Here is an 18,090-nt window from a genome sequence, read left to right as displayed (position 1 = left end):
GTGCCATCCCTGATGTTTCTGTGCCATTCCTGATGCCTTTAGTGCCGCTCGTTCCCGCAGCAGGGAAGGCATCGACAGCTCTGGCATTCAGCAGCACAACCCCAGGGAGGGCTGGACAAAGCCCTGGCCCCACTTTGTGTTCTCCAACCTCTCTGACCATTCCCGATGGATTTCTGGATACCCCAGAGCTGGGCACAGGCACCAGGAGGAAACTTGGCCGAGGACTTGCACGTCCTGAGGGTCACTCGCTCTGTTTTCCACAGGGTTTCGGAGCTCGTGGATCTTTCCCTGGAGCCCCTGGAAGGGCACAGCGGGGCTCTGGGTGTGATCCCAGCATTCCAAACCTGCAGCTGAACGGGGATCTCTGGCTTCCCAAGCAGGGCCCGTCATTCCAGAGGTGCAGGGACCTCCTTCGTGTAAGGAACCACCCCAATAAAGCTGCTCTTGCGGATCTGTTTTAACACCTGGCTCGTGAGGACTTTTTCCACAGCCCCAGAGCTGGATGAAACATTTTGGGGGGGGATTTTTGGTGTCCCAGAGGCCGTGGCAGTAATTCCAGAGCCAGGCTGGGCACACCCTGAGACCAAACAGAGACGCAGCCGAGAGCCTGAGGTGACATTTTGGAGTCGGTGCTGGGAATGTTCCTTTCCCTTGTCCACATTTGGGATGTTTTAGAGGGAATCAGGTGGGAATTCAGTACCTGCCTTACCCGGAGCATGGTGAGAGCCCCGGGATGGGGTTGGAGGGCAGGGAGGGAGGGCTGGGTGTGCCAGGCAGGGCTGGGAGCAGCCAGAGTGTGGCCGGCTAGCTCTGGAATGTGACAGAGCCACCTCAGTGGCCACAAGGAGCTCACCTGGCTACTGTGCCCAGGTGGGGGTATAGCTCAGGGGCAGAGCATTTGACTGCAGATCAAGAGGTCCCCGGTTCAAATCCGGGTGCCCCCTCTCTTTTCCTTCTTTTTATCCCCAAAAATGTGGTGGGGAGCCCGTAATTCCCACGTTTTGCCCCCGAGCTGTGCGTAGGCCCCGTGCGGGGTTTGCTGGCCAGGGGGGAGCAGCTGATGCCCAGCAGGGCAGAGCAGCATCGGGGGGCCGTGGTGAGGAAAGGGAGGAGGATTTCAGGAGGATCTGGATTTTGTCCCGGGATTAATTAGCAGAGCTTTGCTGGGATGGTGATGAGCACGGAGATTCCAGCTGGGAATGCCCATGGAGAGCAGGGGGTATAGCTCAGTGGCAGAGCATTTGACTGCAGATCAAGAGGTCCCTGGTTCAACTCCAGGTGCCCCCTCTTTTCTCCTCCTTTTCCTCTTCCTCCAACCTCTCCTCTGCCCAAATCCTTCCACTGGATGGTCGGGAAGCTGCTGTGGGATGCGGGAGGTTGAGCTGGGCAGGGAATGCGGGGTGGGAGCTTCGGTGGGAGCAGCAAGGCCCTGGGAGAGTGCAGGGGGTGTGCTCTGGGTGAGGAAGCGCTCGCAGGAGCTCGTCACTGTCTGAGCCTTCCTCTGCGGTTCATTCCCTGCAGGGAGAAATTCCCTGGAATGGGGAAAAACTGAGCCGGGATCCGGGCTGGAATCCGGAATGGGGGAAAACCCGGACTGGATCAGAGCGGGATACGGAATGGGGGAAAACCCGGACTGGATTGCAGCGGGATACGGAATGGGGAAAAACCCGGACTGGATTCCAGCGGGATACGGAAAGGGGAAAAACCCGGACTGGATCAGAGAGGGATACGGAATGGAGGAAAACTCGGACTGGCTTACAGTGGGACATGGAATGGAGGAAAACCCGGACTGGATTACAGTGGGATACGGAATGGAGGAAAGCCTGGACTGGATTACAATGGGACATGGAATGGAGGAAAACCCAGACTGGATTGCAGTGGGATACAGAATGGGGGAAAACCCGGACTGGATCAGGGCTGACATCTGGAATGGGGAAAAACCCGGACTGGATAATGGCCAGAATACAGAATGGGAGGAAACCCGAACTGGATCCAGCCAGGACATGGAACGGGGAATATCCCGGATGGGATCAGGGCTGGGAAACGGAACGAAAGGAATCCTGTTTGCCATCCTTTATCCCGTTTCACTGCCCGTACCTTTGTCAGGGACACCGGGCTGCGCAGGAGCTGTCGGGTACCGGGCTCCAACCCACGGGCAGAAAAACTTCTCCTTTTCCCAACAAACGTTTTTAAACTTCCCTGGCGCAGGCCCTGCCCCAGGGGGGTGTAGCTCAGTGGGAGAGCATTTGACTGCAGATCAAGAGGTCCCTGGTTCAACTCCAGGCGCCCCCTCTTTTGCTGCTTTTCCCTGGCAATTTCGGGGGGATTTGGTCACTGGAAGGCAAACGAGGAACGGCAGCTCGGCCTCCTCTCCTGTTCGTTCTTTTCCCTGTTGCAGTCAGGGATGGAAGCGAAGGGAAAATGCCAGAGGCTCCGCAGCAGCTCAGAGCGCTCCGGGGGCTGGACTGGGATTGGGAAGGGAGGGAACTGGGGAGGAACTGGGCCAAGGTCGTCTGGCCCCGCGTGGAAGTGCAGGGACTCAGCGTCTGCAGCGCCGCAGGTTCCGCAGCAGGAGCCGATTCCTCGGGAACAGAGAGTTCAGGGATTTGGGAAGAGCACCCTTTAAATGTTTCATTTTGTGAGGGGGGTGCCAGGGCACAAAGAGGGGGTGTAGCTCAGTGGCAGAGCATTTGACTGCAGATCAAGAGGTCCCTGGTTCAACTCCAGGCGCCCCCTCTTTTCCTCTTCCTTCAACCTTCCTTTTGCCCAAACCTTTCCCAGAAAGAAGTTGGAGAGCTCTGGTTGGACCTCGTGAGTTTGTTCTGCGCTGCTTGGGAGCTTCAGCTTCAAAGGATTTGCGGCTCTGACTGTTGGGAAAGCGCCGGGGTCGCGCTCAGGGTGAGCACCACTCGCTGCCTGCGTGTGGTTTCCTCTGTAGTCATTTTCCTCCTAATTTATGGCGTTTCTCTCCCTTTTCCAGGCACACCGAGGTGCACAGGGAGCTCTCAATTAATGGGAACCATCCTACAGACAGAAAAACTTGTTACTTTTCAAATAAATATTTTTAAATGGCCCCCCACTGGCCCAGGGGGGTGTAGCTCAGTGGCAGAGCATTTGACTGCAGATCAAGAGGTCCCTGGTTCAACTCCAGGTGCCCCCTCTTTTCCCCTTTTTTTTCCCCTCTTCCTTTTGCCCAAATCTCCCACTGGATGGTCGGGAAGCTGCTGTGGGATGCGGGAGGTTGTGCTGGGCAGGGAATGCGGGGTGGGAGCTTCGGTGGGAGCAGCAAGGCCCTGGAAGAGTGCAGGGGGTGTGCTCTGGGTGAGGAACCACTGTCTGCATGTGCCTTTCCCTGTTCTGAATTCTCTGTAGCCACCGTTTCCCATTTTTTCTCAGAATTCCCAGAATTCCTCAGAATTCCCATCATTGATCCCCTCACACTCCCTCCACAGCCTGTGGCAGGTACAGGGACCTGTCAGGTGAAGGGATCCAAGCCACAGAGAGAAAAACCTGGGATTTTAGGAATGGTTCCAGGTGTGCCAGGGGGGTGTAGCTCAGTGGCAGAGCATTTGACTGCAGATCAAGAGGTCCCTGGTTCAACTCCAGGTGCCCCCTCTTTTTCCTCAAAAAAAAAAGGAGGATTCCTCCTTTTTTTTACCCCCACAGTGTCCGTGCCCGCACAGCAGCAGCGCTGGGAGCCGCGGGATTAAAAACTGAGCACTCCACTAGAAAAATCCTGCAGGAATCCAACCTCTGGGGCAGTGACAAGGCCAAGACACAACATTTATTTCTGTGTGGGGCTGGCTGGGAGATTCAGCCGCAGTGGGGATAAAACCTGAGCTGGGTCTGAGGGATTTTATTGCTCTTTTTCCAAGCCTTGGCACAGGGGGTGTAGCTCAGTGGCAGAGCATTTGACTGCAGATCAAGAGGTCCCTGGTTCAACTCCAGGTGCCCCCTCTTTTCCTCCTCCTTCCACCTTCCTTTTGCCAAAAATTTGCCACAGAAGAACCACGGAGAGCTCTGAGCTCGTTCCGTGCGCTCAGCGTTGGTTCAGAGCTCCAGCATCCGAGGATCTGCAGCCCTGAGCGCTGGGGAAGTGCAGGGCTTGTGCTCTGGGCGAGCACCACTCACTGCCTTGGGTGGGGTTTGTCTGTTCTTAATTCTCTGCAGGCATCAGAACTGGCCGAATTTCTCCTTTTTTCCCATCACCTGTCCCGTTTCAGTGCCCGTACCTTCGGCAGGCCCATGAAAGCGCTCAGGGCGGTGTCGAGGAAAGGAATCCAAGCCCCGGAGAGCAAAAGTTGTCGCTTTGCCAAGAAATGTTTTTAAATTCCCTTGGTGGAGGAGGTGTCCCAGGGGGGTGTAGCTCAGTGGGAGAGCATTTGACTGCAGATCAAGAGGTCCCTGGTTCAACTCCAGGCGCCCCCTCTTTTGCTGCTTTTTCACCCCTTTTTTTCCTCCAGAACCTCCTCACACACAGAGCACAGGGAACCTTTCTCACCCCTCTGAGCTCTCGGAAATCACTCAGTGATCTTTTTGCCAAGCCCGAAATCACACTCGGACACAATCACACTCGGACACGTTCTCCCCCGCTCCCCTGAGTTCTGCACGTCCACACAAACGAGCTCAACTCAGCAGCTGCTGCCCGAGTTTTTCCTGTTGGAGCAATTACCCTTAATTTAAGCAGTGAATCGGGTGTATCAGGCGTCTCTAGAAGTCATGAGCTGTGCTGAGCTGTTTCCCCCAGGCTGTGAGGTCCAGGTCAGTCCGGTTGTGGAGCTGGAATGGCGCAGGTCATTATCTGGGTGCCCCTGGGGCTCGAACTCGTGACCCCAGGCCCCGCAGGCGGCAGCGCTGCCCCTGAGCCACGCCCCGGGCGCGGGGCTGGGGGGGGCGCGGGGGGGGCCGGGGGAAGGGTGGCTCGGGGGCAGCGCGGCGGGCTGGGGACCGCGAGGTCACGGGTTCGAACCCGCCCTGGCCCCACCGCGAAGTCACCGGTTCTAGCCCGGGAGATCGCCGGTTCTGTCCCGGGACATCACAAGCTCCAAAATGGGAGATCACCGGTTCTGGCCTGAGAAATCGCCAGCTCTGACCCGCTCCGACACAGGAGATCCTCGTTTCTATCCCACCGCAGACTGGGAGGTCACAGGTTCTGACCCAGCCCGGGCACCACCGGAGGTGACAGAACCGCCTCGGGGCAGGTTGTGCGTCACTGAGCTCTGGGCCGGAGCCCTTTGGCACCAAAAGTCTGAGCCAGAGGCACGGACCGTCCCCTCCGCGCGTTACTGCAACGAGAGCAGCCGGACAGAGCTGTCCCACGGCTTTAGGTGCCTTTGGAATTACTCACTTCGCAATTTCCAGGCGTTTCTTTGGGATTGCGGCCACCAGCCTCATTTGAAACAGGCTCAGATCTTGTCTTAAATCCCTGGAAGTGGCCAAGGCCAGGCTGGACGGGGCTTGGGAGCAACCCGGGAGAATGGAAGGTGTCCCTGTCCCTGTCCATGGGAATGGATGTTTAGGTCCCTTCCCACCCAAACCATTCTGGAACGGAATGAAAACACCCCCCAGGCCCGGTGCTGAAGGACCTCCCCAGCGGTTCTTTCTCTCCCTCCTCCTCCCGCACCGCTCCTCATGGGCGCCGCCATCTTCCCAGCCGCCTCCGGGGCGCGCCGGAAGTGACGCACAGAGTCGGAGCCGCGCGGAAACACAAGCGGTGGCGCGGGGTGATGACGCATTTCCTGTCCCGGTAGCGGCGGGGGACGCGCTCGCCCGGCGGCCGCGATGGGGGGGGGAGACCTGGTGAGGAGGGAGCGGGACCGAGAGAGGGAATGAGGGGAACCGGGGCGGCCGGGAGGGCCCGGGGGAGCATGAAGGGGGCCTGGGAGAGCTGAGGGGAAGCGGGAGGGGAATAAAAGGGGCTGGGAGAGCTGAGGGGAACCGGGGGATGAGGGGGGACTGAGGGGGCTCTGAGGGGGCTCTGAGGGGGCTGAGTGGAACCGGGAGGGGGATCAAAGGGGTCGGGTGGTCTGGGGGTGTTCCGGGGGGGTGAGAGGGGGCTGGCGAGCCTGAAGGGGGTTAGGGGGTGGGGCTGAGGGGGCACTGAGAGGGCTCGGGCGGTGCTGAGGGGGCTGCAGGGGAGCAATGTGCGGCTCCCCGGGGGCAGCGGGAGCGGCGCGTCCCGTTCACCGGCTCCTCGGTGACGATCCCAGTGGCGATCCTGGTGGTGATCCCGATCCCGGTGACAGTCCCGGTGGTGATCCCGATCCCGGTGATAATCCCACTGACGATCCCGGTGCTGATCCCAGTACCGATCCTGGTGGTGATCCCGGTGACAATCCCGGTGACGATCCCGGTGGTGATCCTGGTGACGATCCCGATCCCGGTGACAGTCCTGGTGGTGATCCCACTGATGATCCCGGTGCCGATCGTATTGACGATCCCGCTGACGATCCCAATCCCAGTGACATTCCTGGTGACAATCCTGGTGATAATCCTGGTGCTGATCCCGGTGCTGATCCCACTGACGATCCCGGTGCTGATCCCAGTACCGTTCCTGGTGGTGATCCCGGTGACAATCCCGGTGATGATCCCGGTGACAATCCCGGTGCCGATCCCGGTGGTGATCCCACTGACGATCCCGGTGATGATCCCGGTGCCGATCGTATTGACGATCCCGCTGACGATCCCAATCCCGGTGACATTCCCGGTGACGATCCTGGTGCCGATCCCAGTGCTGATCCCGCTGACGATCCCGGTGCTGGTCCCAGTACCGATCCTGGTGGCGATCCCGGTGACAATCCCACTGACGATCCCAGTGCCGATCCCGGTGGCGATGCCGGTGACGATCCCACTGACGATCCCCTCTCCCCCCAGAACCTGAAGAAGAGCTGGCACCCGCAGACGCTGCGCAATGTGGAGAAGGTGTGGAAGGCGGAGCAGAAGCACGAGGCCGAGAGGAGGAAGATCGAGGAGCTGCAGCGGGAGCTGCAGGAGGAGCGGGCGCGGGAGGAGATGCAGCGCTACGCCGAGGACATGGGCACCGTGCGGTGAGCCGGGAGCTGCACCGGGGGGAGAGAACGGGGGACAGCACCAGGGGAGAGAACAGGGGAGAGAACAGGGGACAGCACCAGGGGAGAGAACAGGGGACAGCACTGGGGAGAGAACAGGGGACAGCACTGGGGAGAGCAGAGGGGACAGCACAGGGGAGAGCACCAGGGGCAGCACAGGGGACAGCCCCAGGGAGAGCACTGGGGGCAGCCCAGGGATAGCCCCAGGGATAGCCCCAGGGACAGCCCAGGGATAGCCCAGGGACAGCCCCAGGGACAGCCCCAGGGATAGCCAAGGGATAGCTCCAGGGACAGCCCCAGGAATAGCCCAGGGACAGCCCCAGGGACAGCCCCAGGGACAGCCAAGGGACAGCCCAGGGACAGCCCAGGGACAGCCCCAGGGACAGCCCCAGGGATAGCCCCAGGGATAGCCCAGGGACAGCCCCAGGGATAGCCCAGGGACAGCCCAGGGACAGCCCCAGGGATAGCCCAGGGACAGCCCCAGGGATAGCCCCAGGGATAGCCCCAGGGACAGCCCAGGGACAGCCCAGGGATAACCCCAGGGATAGCCCAGGGACAGCCCAGGGACAGCCCCAGGGACAGCCCCAGGGACAGCCCAGGGACAGCCCCAGGGACAGCCCCAGGGACAGCCCCAGGGACAGCCCCAGGGACAGCCCCAGGGACAGCCCCAGGGATAGCCCCAGGGACAGCCAAGGGATAGCCCAGGGACAGCCCCAGGGACAGCCCCAGGGACAGCCCCAGGGACAGCCAAGGGATAGCCCAGGGACAGCCCCAGGGACAGCCAAGGGATAGCCCAGGGACAGCCAGCCCTGGCCCTGCTCTGGGGCTGCCACTGCCTGGGGTGGTGCTGCCTCGTGCCCCTGGGAGAGCCGTGGGCTCAGTGGCTCTGCTGCTCAGGGAATGGGGTTGGGGTGGAAGGGACCTCAAAGCCCAGCCAGTGCCACCCCTGCCATGGGCAGGGACACCTCCCACTCCCCCAGGGTGCTCCAGCTTGGCTTTGGACACTGCCAGGGATGCAGGGGCAGCCACAGCTGCTCTGGGAATTCCAGAGAATTTTTTCCTGCTGTTCCACCTAACCCTGCCCTCTGTGAGTTCCAAGCCATTCCCCCTTGTCCTGGCACTCCATCCCTGTCCAGCTTTCCTGTAGCCCCTTCAGGCACTGAAAGGCCCCAATCAGGTCACCCCAAAGCTTCCCCACACCGAACAATCCCACCTCTCCCAACAGAGGAGCCCCATCCCTCTGATCCCATCTTTTAGCCTCCTCTGGCCTCGCCCCAACAACTCCAACACCCGAAACATTCCCGCTCCCCTCCCTGAGCCTTCCAACAGAGCTCCAAAGTGCCAGGACGAGCCTCAGGCTTTGTTTGGGCACAGGAAGAGGGAGGAGAAGCTGGAGTGGATGTACCAGGGCCCCGGGGGCATGGTGAACAGGGAGGAATACCTGCTGGGGCGCCCCGTGGACAAATTCATCCTGGACAAGGTGGAGGACAAGGAGGCCGGCTGCTCCGGCGGCACCGCGCTGCTGCCCGGCTCCATCTTCGCCCGCTCCGGGGCCAACTCCGTGCTGGACATGGCCAACAAAATCCGGGAGGATCCTCTCTTCATGATCAGGTGGGCTGGGAGCTCGGGGGGGGCACGGGGCAGGGCTGTGGGGTGGGGGCTGGGAGCGCTGCAAGGGGTCCTGGGGCTGGTTTGGGGGGGGGTACGTTGGATAGGCAGCTTTGGATTTATGGATCTGTGCATTTATATTTCTGTATCTGTGTATTTCTATTTCTATATGTGCACTTTTACATTTCTATATGTGTAGATTTACATTTCTGTATGTGTGCATTTCTATTTCTATATCTGTGTATTTAAGTGTATGTGTGTGTGCATTTATATATCTGTGTATTTCTATTTCTATATGTGCACTTTTACATTCCTATATGTGTGCATTTATATTTCTATATCTGTGTATTTAAGTGTATGTGTGTGGGTGCATTTATATTTCTATATCTGTGTATTTCTATTTCTATATGTGCACTTTTACATTTCTATATGTGTAGATTTACATTTCTGTGTGTGTGCATTTATATTTCTATATCTGTATTTAAGTGTATATGTGTGTGCATTTATATTTATACATCTGTGTATTTCTATTTCTATATGTGCACTTTTACATTTCTATATGTGTGCATTTATATTTCTATATCTGTGTATTTAAGTGTATGTGTGTGGGTGCATTTATATTTCTATATCTGTGTATTTACATTTCTATATGTGCACTTTTACATTTCTATATGTGTGCATTTATATTTCTATATCTGTGTATTTAAGTGTATGTGTGTGTGCATTTATATATCTGTGTATTTCTATTTCTATATGTGCACTTTTACATTTCTATATGTGTAGATTTACATTTCTATATGTGTGCATTTATATTTCTATATCTGTGTATTTAAGTGTATATGTGTGTGTGCATTTATATTTATATATCTGTGTATTTACATTTCTATATGTGCACTTTTACATTTCTATATGTGTGCATTTATATTTATAGATCTGTATTTAAGTGTATATGTGTGTGTGCATTTATATTTATATATCTGTGTATTTCTATTTCTATATGTGCACTTTTACATTTCTATATGTGTACATTTACATTTATACATCTGTATATTTAAGTTTATATGTGTGCATTTATATTTATATATCTGTGTATTCACATTTATATATGTGCACTTTTATATTTCTATATCTGTGTATTCATATTTCTATATGTGCACTTTTACATTAATATGTGCACTTTTATATTTATATATCTGTACATGTACACTTATATATGTGTATGTTTAAATTTATATATCTGTACATTTATATTTATATATCTGTACATTTATATTTATATATGTGTACATTTATATTTACATATCTGTGTATTTACATTTATATATGTGCACTTTTACATTTATATGTGTGTACATTTACATTTATATATGTGTATATTTAAACTTACATGTCTGTACATTTATGTTTATGTATCTGTACATTTACATTTATATACCTATACATTTACATTTATATATGTGTATATTTAAATTTATATATCTGTACATCTATATTTATGTATCTGTACATTTACATTTATATATCTGTACATTTACATTTATATATCTGTACTTTTACATTTATATATGTGCACTTTTACATTTATAGATGTGTACTTTTACATTTATATATGTGTATATTTACATTTATAGATGTGTATATTTAAACTTACATATCTGCACATTTATATTGATGTATCTGTACATTTATATTTATGTATGTGCACTTTGACATTTATACATGTGTATATTTACATTTATATCCCCCTATATTTACAGTTCTATATGTGTACTTTTACATTTATATATCTATACTTTTACATTTCTATATCTCTACATTTACATTTATACATACATGCAGTTAAATTTACATGATATACAGTTAAATTCACCTGTACATTAAAATTTGTGTGTCTATACATTTAAATTTCTGTCTAATACAGTTAAATTTACATGTCTATACATTTAAATTTATATATCTGTGCATTTACAGTTATATATGCATGCAGTTAAATTTACATGATGTACAGTTAAATTTATTCATCTGTACATTTAAATTTGTGTCTATACAGTTAAATTTATTTATCTGTACATTTAAATTTGTGTCTATACATTTAAATTTCTGTGTCTATACAGTTAAATTTGTCTATACATTTAAATTTATATATCTGTACATTTACATTTATATATATACAGTTAAATGTATGTGCCTATACAGTTAAATTTCTTTATCTCTACATTTAAATTTGTATGTTTAGACAGTTAAATTTATATATCTATATTATTTATATATATTACATATATATAATACATATTATATATATGTATATTTTATGTATATGTATTTTTATATATAGTTTATATATATTATATAGACATTTAAGTTAATATATCTACATCTAAATTTACATATATGCATTCATATTTATATATACAATTAAATTTATATATATGTGTTTATATTTATATATACACATTTATATTTTATATATACATTTAAATTTATATGTATACACAATTAAATTTATATGTATACACAGTTAAAATTATATATATACACATTTAAATTTATGTATACACATTTAAATTTATATATACACAATTAAATTTTTATGTATACAATTAAATTTATATATAAATAGAATTAATTTTTATATATACAATTAAATTTTTATATACACAATTAAATTTTTATACAATTAAATTCATATATATAATTAATTTTTATATATATACAATTAAATTTATATATATACAATTAAATTTTTACATCCACACATTTAAATTTATATATCTATACATTTGAATTTATATGCCTGTATAAATTGAAATGTAGGCATCTCTACATTGAAATTTATGTATCTAGAAATTGAAATTTAGGTTTCTCTACATTGAAATTTAGGTTTCTCTACATAAATACCTTCGTGTTTTTAGAAAGGTATTTACTTATAAAGATGTTTTTTACAGGTCTTTAAATGATACATTTGATAAAGAGCTTAAAATTGATAAAAACCTCTATAAAAACCTATAAATTTTACAAATCTCTGCATTTTATAGATATTTATTTACACTTTATAAAGTATTTATTTACACTTTATAAAGATATTTATTCACATTTTATAAAAATATTTATTTACATTTCTATCAAGATATTTATATTTCATAAAGATAATTATTTACATTTTTATAAAGATACTTATTTGCATTTTTGGAGATATTTATTTGCATTTTATGCAAATATTTATTTACACTTTATAAAGATTTATTTACACTTTATTAAGATATTTATTTGCACTTTTATAAAGATTTATTTACACTTTATGAAGATATTTATTTAGATTTTATAACAATATTTATTTACATTTCTATCAGGATATTTACATTCTATCAAGATATTTATTTACACTTTATAAAGATATTTATTTGCACTTTATAAAGATATTTATTCACATTTTATAACAATATTTATTTACATTTCTATCAAGATATTTACACTTTATGAAGATCTTTATTTACACTTTATAAAGATATTTATTTAACTTTATAAAGATATTTATTTAGATTTTATAACAATATTTATTTACATTTCTATCAAGATATTTACATTCTATCAAGATATTTACTTACACTTTATAAAGATATTTATTTAGATTTTATAAAAATATTTCTTTATATTTTTAATGGATATTTATTTACACTTTATAAAGATATTTATTTAGATTTTATAAAAACATTTAGATTTTTAATGCATATTTATTTACACTTCTAGCGAGATATTTATTTGCATTTTATAATGATATTTACTTTTCCATAAATATATTTATTTACATTTTTATGAGGATATTTAGCTTTGAAACAAATCCTGGTGCTCACCTTAAAAGGAGCAGAGAAGTCCCTGCTTTGCTAAATTCTGCTCAATTCCCAACATTTCTCTTTTTTTTCTGCTTTCTGGGCTTTCAGAGCTTGCACTTGATGCTTTCTCCCCATGAAAATGGCTTGGTTTGAGCTCAAAAAACTCAGTTATTCCTTATTTTTTATTTTTTTTTCCTGCTTTAGGAAGAGGGAGGAGGAGAAGAAAAGAGAAGTTTTGAACAACCCGGTGAAAATGAAGAAAATCAAAGCATTGGTAGGTGTGTGCTGGGGGGGGGGGGGTGGAGGAGCAAAAAATCCCAATTTTTACGAGCTGAGCTCTTTTTTTGCTGCCTTCAACTCCTGGAATTTGAGAGGAAAAATCCCCTTAAACAGCTCAGCTTTGCTGCCAGCAGCTTTTCCACAGGGAATTGGGTGGTTTTCCCCTGGGGTTCTGAACGGGGGGGATGACACTGAGGGAATTCTTTTTGTTTTGCAGCTGCAGAACAGTTTGGAGAAAAAGGAGAAGAGGAAGAAGAAGGAGAAGAAGAAGAAGAAGCACAAGAAGCATCGACGGCGCAGCTCCAGCAGCAGCAGCTCCGGCACTGAGGAGGAGAGGAGCAGAAATAAGTGAGTTTGGAACTTCTCCAGCCAAACCAGCTCCCGTTTGGGGTTTGGTTTTCAGCTTTTGAGGCTTGCCTTTCTCATCAGTGCTTTTAATTAAATGCTTAATGAGGTGTTGGTGTGCTGTCGCTTTGGCGTCGTTGTTGTGTTGTGAAAGTCATGGAATGGTGAAAAGTGGATGTGTTCTTGTGGTTCAGCTGCTTCAAAAGGGATTTGGGGTTCTTTTTAGGGCTCAGAAGAGGGTGGACAATTCCTCCTGGAAGCCTGCTCCTTCCAAAATCCCGGGATATGGCTTGCAGGTAGGTGTGTATCACACCCTCAGTGCCCTGAGGTGGGGAAAAACAGGAGTTTTGGGAAGAGGATTAGGAGTGGGACACGATTTAATACATTTGAGATTCCATTTGGAGCCATCTAAGCCTTGAAATTAAAATTATTCACACCTTGGTGGGACCTCAGCTCGGAATTCAGGGTAAGGTTTGTTTAGATGCCCTTCATTATCCATGGAATCATGGAATGAGTTGGAAGGGACATTAAAGCCCATCCAGGGACACCTCCCCCAGTCCCAGGCTGCTCCCAGCCCTGTCCAGCCCTGCCTCAGACACTTCCCAGGGATCCAGGGGCAGCCCCAGCTTCTCTGGGAAATCCATCCCAGGGAGGAATTCCTTCCCTCAGCCGTGACCCTGATGCCATAAAGATTTTTGCCTTTTCTTTTATACCCCTGTTACACCTTTTTTACAACTTCTGTATTCTCAGTGCTTTTTGCCTCCATTCTTGGACTTGTCAAGCTGAGAGACTGAACATTTTAGAAGCTTTGTAGCCAGGGATCAGTGTCCCCCAGAGCCCAAGGTCCTCTCCAGAACACATTCTGTAAACCAAGATAGAACCATCCAGGGGAAGGTTCCTTGGGGAGAGGGGGCTCACTCGAGCCTCTCATTGGGGAATCTTTGATAGATCTGCTAATTAGTAACACCTATAATGATATACCCAATGTTGGGGAGGGGGAGAGACAGAGAGAGACAAAGAGAGAGACAGAGATAGACTCAACAGGGTGCATCTCCATGCATTTGACCTGGATGTGTGCACCTAAGGATCCTTAAAATAAACACCAAGGTAAAATCCCTTTTCCCCTTCTAACCGTGTGTGACTCTTGATTTTAAGACCGGGAAAAGGCATCGACCCCAACCCAAACCTCATCTGTAGATACAAAAATGCTGCTAGCAAGGATTTTCTTGCTATTTTCTAAGTCCATGAGAGACTTTTTCTCTCTCACAGAAGATGTGGCAGGGAATGTAAACAACCAAGCCACCTGCAACCTTGAAAAGTCTTGTTTATGGTACAGTAGAAAAATATTTTGACAATGGATGTTTTAGGATTTTAGCCAATCACCCCAAGGGGTGGCTGATCCTTTGTCCAATTAGACTAAGAAGAAAAAAGTCGATAAAAGAGTTTGTAAAATAATTAAATAATAAAATAATTAAATTGCTGCACAATTCCTGCCTGCTGGATCTTCTCCTCCTCCCTATGGCTGCGGGACACGGTGAAATACCGTAGGAACCAGGCCTGTGGTAATACTCATCCACTCTGGCCTGTGTGAGCTCTGCTCCCACCCTTCTGTTCTCAGCAGCTCCCTCTGAATTCCAGGTGAGAGATTCCCAGCAGAGCCACCGCTCCCGGAGCTCCCCCAGCCAGGACCGGGCCCCCCCCAAGCACCGGGAGCGCTCCCGGAGCCCGTCCCGCTCTCCCCAGAGACATTCCAGCAAGAGGAATTCTGACAGGGGCTCAGGATCTCCTTCCAAGCACAGCAAACAGTGAGTGGGGCTCACCTGGGTGAGGGAAAGCACAGGAATTCCCTGGAATCCGATCCCTGTTATCCCATCTCCCACGTTTCTGTCCTGGGTGTAAAGGCAGGAGCTGCCCCGGGAGGGGAAAAATCCCACTTTTTACTGGGGACACTCTCTCCAGTCACACCCTGGAGGTGGCTGGGCTTTATTTGGGCTCTCAGTTCTCTTCAGGCTGATTCAATTATCTTTCTTAAGTACAGATAAAAGAATAAAAGCAAGAATTCGTTGCTTGCTGATGCAATAATTAAGAAGTGAATTCAGAGTTTATTCAGGATTTGTTTTCAGAGTGGCCAGGTAACGACCCTGCAGCTGTGGGGAGATAACCTCGGCCTGAGAATGTATTCAAAAACCCCAGGGGAAGTTTAGAAACGGGATAAAAGTGTGGGTTTTGGTGCTAAGGAAGGGTGTTTTGGGGTTGCAGACACAGCAGTTGGTCGGAGAAGGGCAGAGCCAGGAGCCCTTCCCCCAAAAGGAGCTACCGGCGCCAGCACCCCCCGGGCTACACCAGGTCAGTGGGGCCCTGTCCTTGGGGAGGGACACCTGGGGGGCACCTGGGAACCCCATTTTCCTCTTGTGACTGGAGTGGGGCAGGTGGAATATCCAGAAAATCACACAGAGTGTGATTTTTGGGTTCCCTTTGGTGTTGCTGGGCTTGGTTGGCACCTTGGGGACACCTTTTCCCAAACCAATCTGTGTGTGGTGCTGGTCCTCCTGCAGGGCAGGAATGGGAGTTCTTTGCCTCGTGGAGTGTTAATGAGGAGATTCTATTCCACTGGCATCAGGAATAAAGGATCCTGACAGCAACACCTTGGAGATCAATTAAATCAGAGGGAGAAAAGAGGTTTTTGCTGGGATGTGGCGGGGGGTGGGATATTTAAAAATGTCCTTACAAGCTTTGCTGATTGGCTGCCAAAACCAAAACTCTGTTAAATCCCCCTAATTTGGGGTGTTTTGAATCATCTTTGCTTGATGTAAACCTCTTCCAACCTTAACAATTCCACGATCCTGAGGAGTGGAAGGTGAGGGGAGCAGGGCCCAGCGTGCTGCTGATTCACAGCAGAGGTGTTTGCCACCCAAACAGAAAGATCTCTCCAGAGGAACTGGAGCGAAAACGGCAGGAAATGATGGAAAACGCCAAGTGGAGGGAAGAGGAGAGAGCAAACAACCTCAGGAAGCACCGGAAGGAGGAGGAGCTGGAGCGGGAGCTGGAGAAACTCGACACCAGAGATGGGAAATTCTTCCAGTGAGTCTTTTACCACCTCCTCATCCAAAGGGAATCCAGGCCAGAGCTTCTGAGGGGTGGCCTCAGTGTTCTGGGATGGTTCAGATCATGGAATGAGATCCATCTCCCCTGTATCCTACAGAACTGGTGGTGTCTGCTATGCCCAGATTTGCTTCTTAACCCAAAGATTGGTGATTCCCAATTGGGAGTCACACTCGAGCTGGGCATTGGTGATGTTTTGCCACCCTGGGAGCGTTTTATAGAAATTGTGTGGGTTTAGGAGCTTGTAACAGTTTGAGGCCTGCAAGTCCCTGTGAGGCTGTGGGACTGAAAGCTGTGTTTGACAATAAAACCATTTCTGAGCACAGGTGGCAACTTAATCCCTTGTGCTCGTGGCAGGCAAAGCCCTGAAGCTGCCCAGAGCTGGGATCACAAAATCACAGCTTCGTGGAATGATTTGGTTTGGAAGGGACCTTAAATCCCATCCATTCCCATTCCCTGCCTTTGTCCCACTGTCCCAGGCTGCTCCCAGCCCCAATGTCCAGCCCGGCCTTGGGCACTGCCAGGGATCCAGGGGCAGCCACAGCTTCTCTGGGAAATCCATTCCACCTTCCCAGGGAGGAATTCCTTCCCAATATCCAGTCTGGAATCGAAACCTGCTCTCCTTCAGTCTCAGAGTTCTGATTTCTCTCTCTGGTTCCGTTCCCTGCAGCCGTTTGAAGCTGGAGAGTGCCTCCACCTCCACCCTGGAGGATCGGGTGAAGCGCAACATCCACTCCCTGCAGAGAACTCCTGCTGCCTTGGAAAAAAACTTTATGCAGAGGTGAAACTTGTCCTGCCTCTGCCCCAGGGCAGGAGTTCCGTGGACACTCGTTCCCAAAGGTGAGAGCTCTCCAGGAACACTTCCCAGCTCCCAGGAGAGGCGCCGGATCCCTGAGCTGAGCCCTGGGAGCCTTCAGGACTTGGGGCTTTGGGGCCTTTGCTGGAGGCCTCGTGAGCCTTTGGGTTCCATTTTTAGCGTGTTGCCAGAAGTTCTCCTTCGCTCCCCACCCTGACCGGTACCACTTTTGTACATTTCTTACCAAATCGTGCCGCCTGGTCCCTGCTTTCGGATGCCAGGGCTGAAGACCTATTTTTGTTAATCCTTAAAATCCAGAGCAGAACCGCTCCACCCGTGAGGGAATTCCGTGGGATTTGGTAGAGCCACGTGAGCCCTGTTCCACAGTGTCACCGTTGGCATCCACACCTCACTCTGTGGTGGTGGCCAGGCTGGCTGTGGCTGGCCTTTGGTGGCTCACAGATTTCACTGATCTTTGACCCAAAAGAAGCCGTTTCTGAGGGGGGGGGGGAAGGAAATGAGCAGAGCGTATAGCCGACAGCAAATATTTCTCTGGGATTTTGTAATGTAAGTAATGTGTATATGTACAGCAGCGTAGATTTATTTTGCCTTTTTAATTAAGAAACTTCACTGCCGTTTGTTAAATGTCCTTTGTGGCTCTGGCGGGGGTGGGTGGGAGGGGCAGGGATGAATTGGCGGCGGGAGGGAAAGGTTGGTGAGGGTTCGGGAGGCTGCAGCAGCTCCTTCTCGGGTGTCTGCAGCCCGCAGGACGCGTCCCGGTGCCGTGAGGGGTCCCCGAGGGTCCCCGCGGGGTCCCCGCGCAGCCGCGGGCCCTTTAAATGGCAGCGCGTGACGTGTGTAACAGCCCATTCATAATTCCAGCCGCCTCGCTGCTGATTGGTCCGTTCCCAGAGGGGCGTGGCCCTGGCGGGCGCGTCACGCCGACTGGGCGAGACCATCTCCGGGAAGAGAAGGAGGGGGACGAGGCTTTTATCCCCCTCTGTCTCCTTCTCCGTCCGTTACACCTCAGCGTCGTTCCCTCTCACAGCCCAATGCGTGCCGC

General features: G+C 49.2%; 1 protein-coding gene, 1 long non-coding RNA gene and 8 other non-coding genes across 12 annotated transcripts; 9 read left to right on the top strand and 1 right to left on the bottom strand.

Annotated features, from left to right (window-relative positions):
- Positions 1 to 872: 872 nt before the first annotated feature.
- On the top strand, positions 873 to 944 carry TRNAC-GCA (transfer RNA cysteine (anticodon GCA)). The gene has a single exon. It is a non-coding gene; the product is annotated as a tRNA-Cys (tRNA).
- Positions 945 to 1,215: 271 nt separating this feature from the next.
- Positions 1,216 to 1,287, top strand: TRNAC-GCA (transfer RNA cysteine (anticodon GCA)). Its single transcript has one exon. It is a non-coding gene; the product is annotated as a tRNA-Cys (tRNA).
- A 933-nt stretch (positions 1,288 to 2,220) lies between these two features.
- TRNAC-GCA (transfer RNA cysteine (anticodon GCA)) lies at positions 2,221 to 2,292 on the top strand. The gene has a single exon. It is a non-coding gene; the product is annotated as a tRNA-Cys (tRNA).
- Positions 2,293 to 2,664: 372 nt separating this feature from the next.
- On the top strand, positions 2,665 to 2,736 carry TRNAC-GCA (transfer RNA cysteine (anticodon GCA)). The gene has a single exon. It is a non-coding gene; the product is annotated as a tRNA-Cys (tRNA).
- A 352-nt stretch (positions 2,737 to 3,088) lies between these two features.
- Positions 3,089 to 3,160, top strand: TRNAC-GCA (transfer RNA cysteine (anticodon GCA)). Its single transcript has one exon. It is a non-coding gene; the product is annotated as a tRNA-Cys (tRNA).
- Positions 3,161 to 3,543: 383 nt separating this feature from the next.
- On the top strand, positions 3,544 to 3,615 carry TRNAC-GCA (transfer RNA cysteine (anticodon GCA)). The gene has a single exon. It is a non-coding gene; the product is annotated as a tRNA-Cys (tRNA).
- A 190-nt stretch (positions 3,616 to 3,805) lies between these two features.
- Positions 3,806 to 5,656, bottom strand: LOC138099468 (uncharacterized). Its single transcript, XR_011146721.1, has 3 exons — positions 5,586 to 5,656; positions 5,348 to 5,489; positions 3,806 to 4,779 (listed from the first exon to the last, which is right to left on the bottom strand). It is a non-coding gene; the product is annotated as an uncharacterized lncRNA (long non-coding RNA).
- On the top strand, positions 3,886 to 3,957 carry TRNAC-GCA (transfer RNA cysteine (anticodon GCA)). The gene has a single exon. It is a non-coding gene; the product is annotated as a tRNA-Cys (tRNA).
- TRNAC-GCA (transfer RNA cysteine (anticodon GCA)) lies at positions 4,357 to 4,428 on the top strand. The gene has a single exon. It is a non-coding gene; the product is annotated as a tRNA-Cys (tRNA).
- A 44-nt stretch (positions 5,657 to 5,700) lies between the features above and the next one.
- CWC25 (CWC25 spliceosome associated protein homolog) lies at positions 5,701 to 17,672 on the top strand. Of its 3 annotated transcripts, XM_068996685.1 has the most exons (10): positions 5,702 to 5,799; positions 6,874 to 7,046; positions 8,442 to 8,678; positions 12,710 to 12,779; positions 13,002 to 13,132; positions 13,356 to 13,425; positions 14,768 to 14,934; positions 15,389 to 15,475; positions 16,049 to 16,210; positions 16,902 to 17,672. In XM_068996685.1, the coding sequence occupies exons 1-10, from the start codon at positions 5,782 to 5,784 to the stop codon at positions 17,014 to 17,016; spliced, it is 1,230 nt and encodes a 409-aa protein (XP_068852786.1). In that variant the 5' UTR covers positions 5,702 to 5,781; the 3' UTR covers positions 17,017 to 17,672. The 3 variants fall into 3 exon arrangements, with proteins under 3 accessions (XP_068852788.1, XP_068852786.1, XP_068852787.1); XM_068996687.1 differs by lacking the exons at positions 16,049 to 16,210; positions 16,902 to 17,672 and adding an exon at positions 15,685 to 15,802 and having other exon boundaries at positions 5,701 to 5,799; XM_068996686.1 differs by lacking the exon at positions 14,768 to 14,934.
- Positions 17,673 to 18,090: the final 418 nt, after the last annotated feature.

This window comes from Aphelocoma coerulescens, chromosome 27 (assembly GCF_041296385.1).
Source record: "Aphelocoma coerulescens isolate FSJ_1873_10779 chromosome 27, UR_Acoe_1.0, whole genome shotgun sequence".
Taxonomy (NCBI): Eukaryota; Metazoa; Chordata; class Aves; order Passeriformes; family Corvidae; genus Aphelocoma; species Aphelocoma coerulescens.
Note: the sequence above shows the minus strand (reverse complement) of the source record. Positions and strands in the feature narration are given on the sequence as shown.

Bases quoted from the DNA above. Each gene is read 5' to 3' on its own strand.
- CWC25 (XM_068996685.1), top strand. The intron at 14,935-15,388 runs GTGAGTGGGGCT...TTGGGGTTGCAG, and splicing joins CCTTCCAAGCACAGCAAACA to ACACAGCAGTTGGTCGGAGA. The intron at 15,476-16,048 runs GTCAGTGGGGCC...CCACCCAAACAG, and splicing joins CACCCCCCGGGCTACACCAG to AAAGATCTCTCCAGAGGAAC.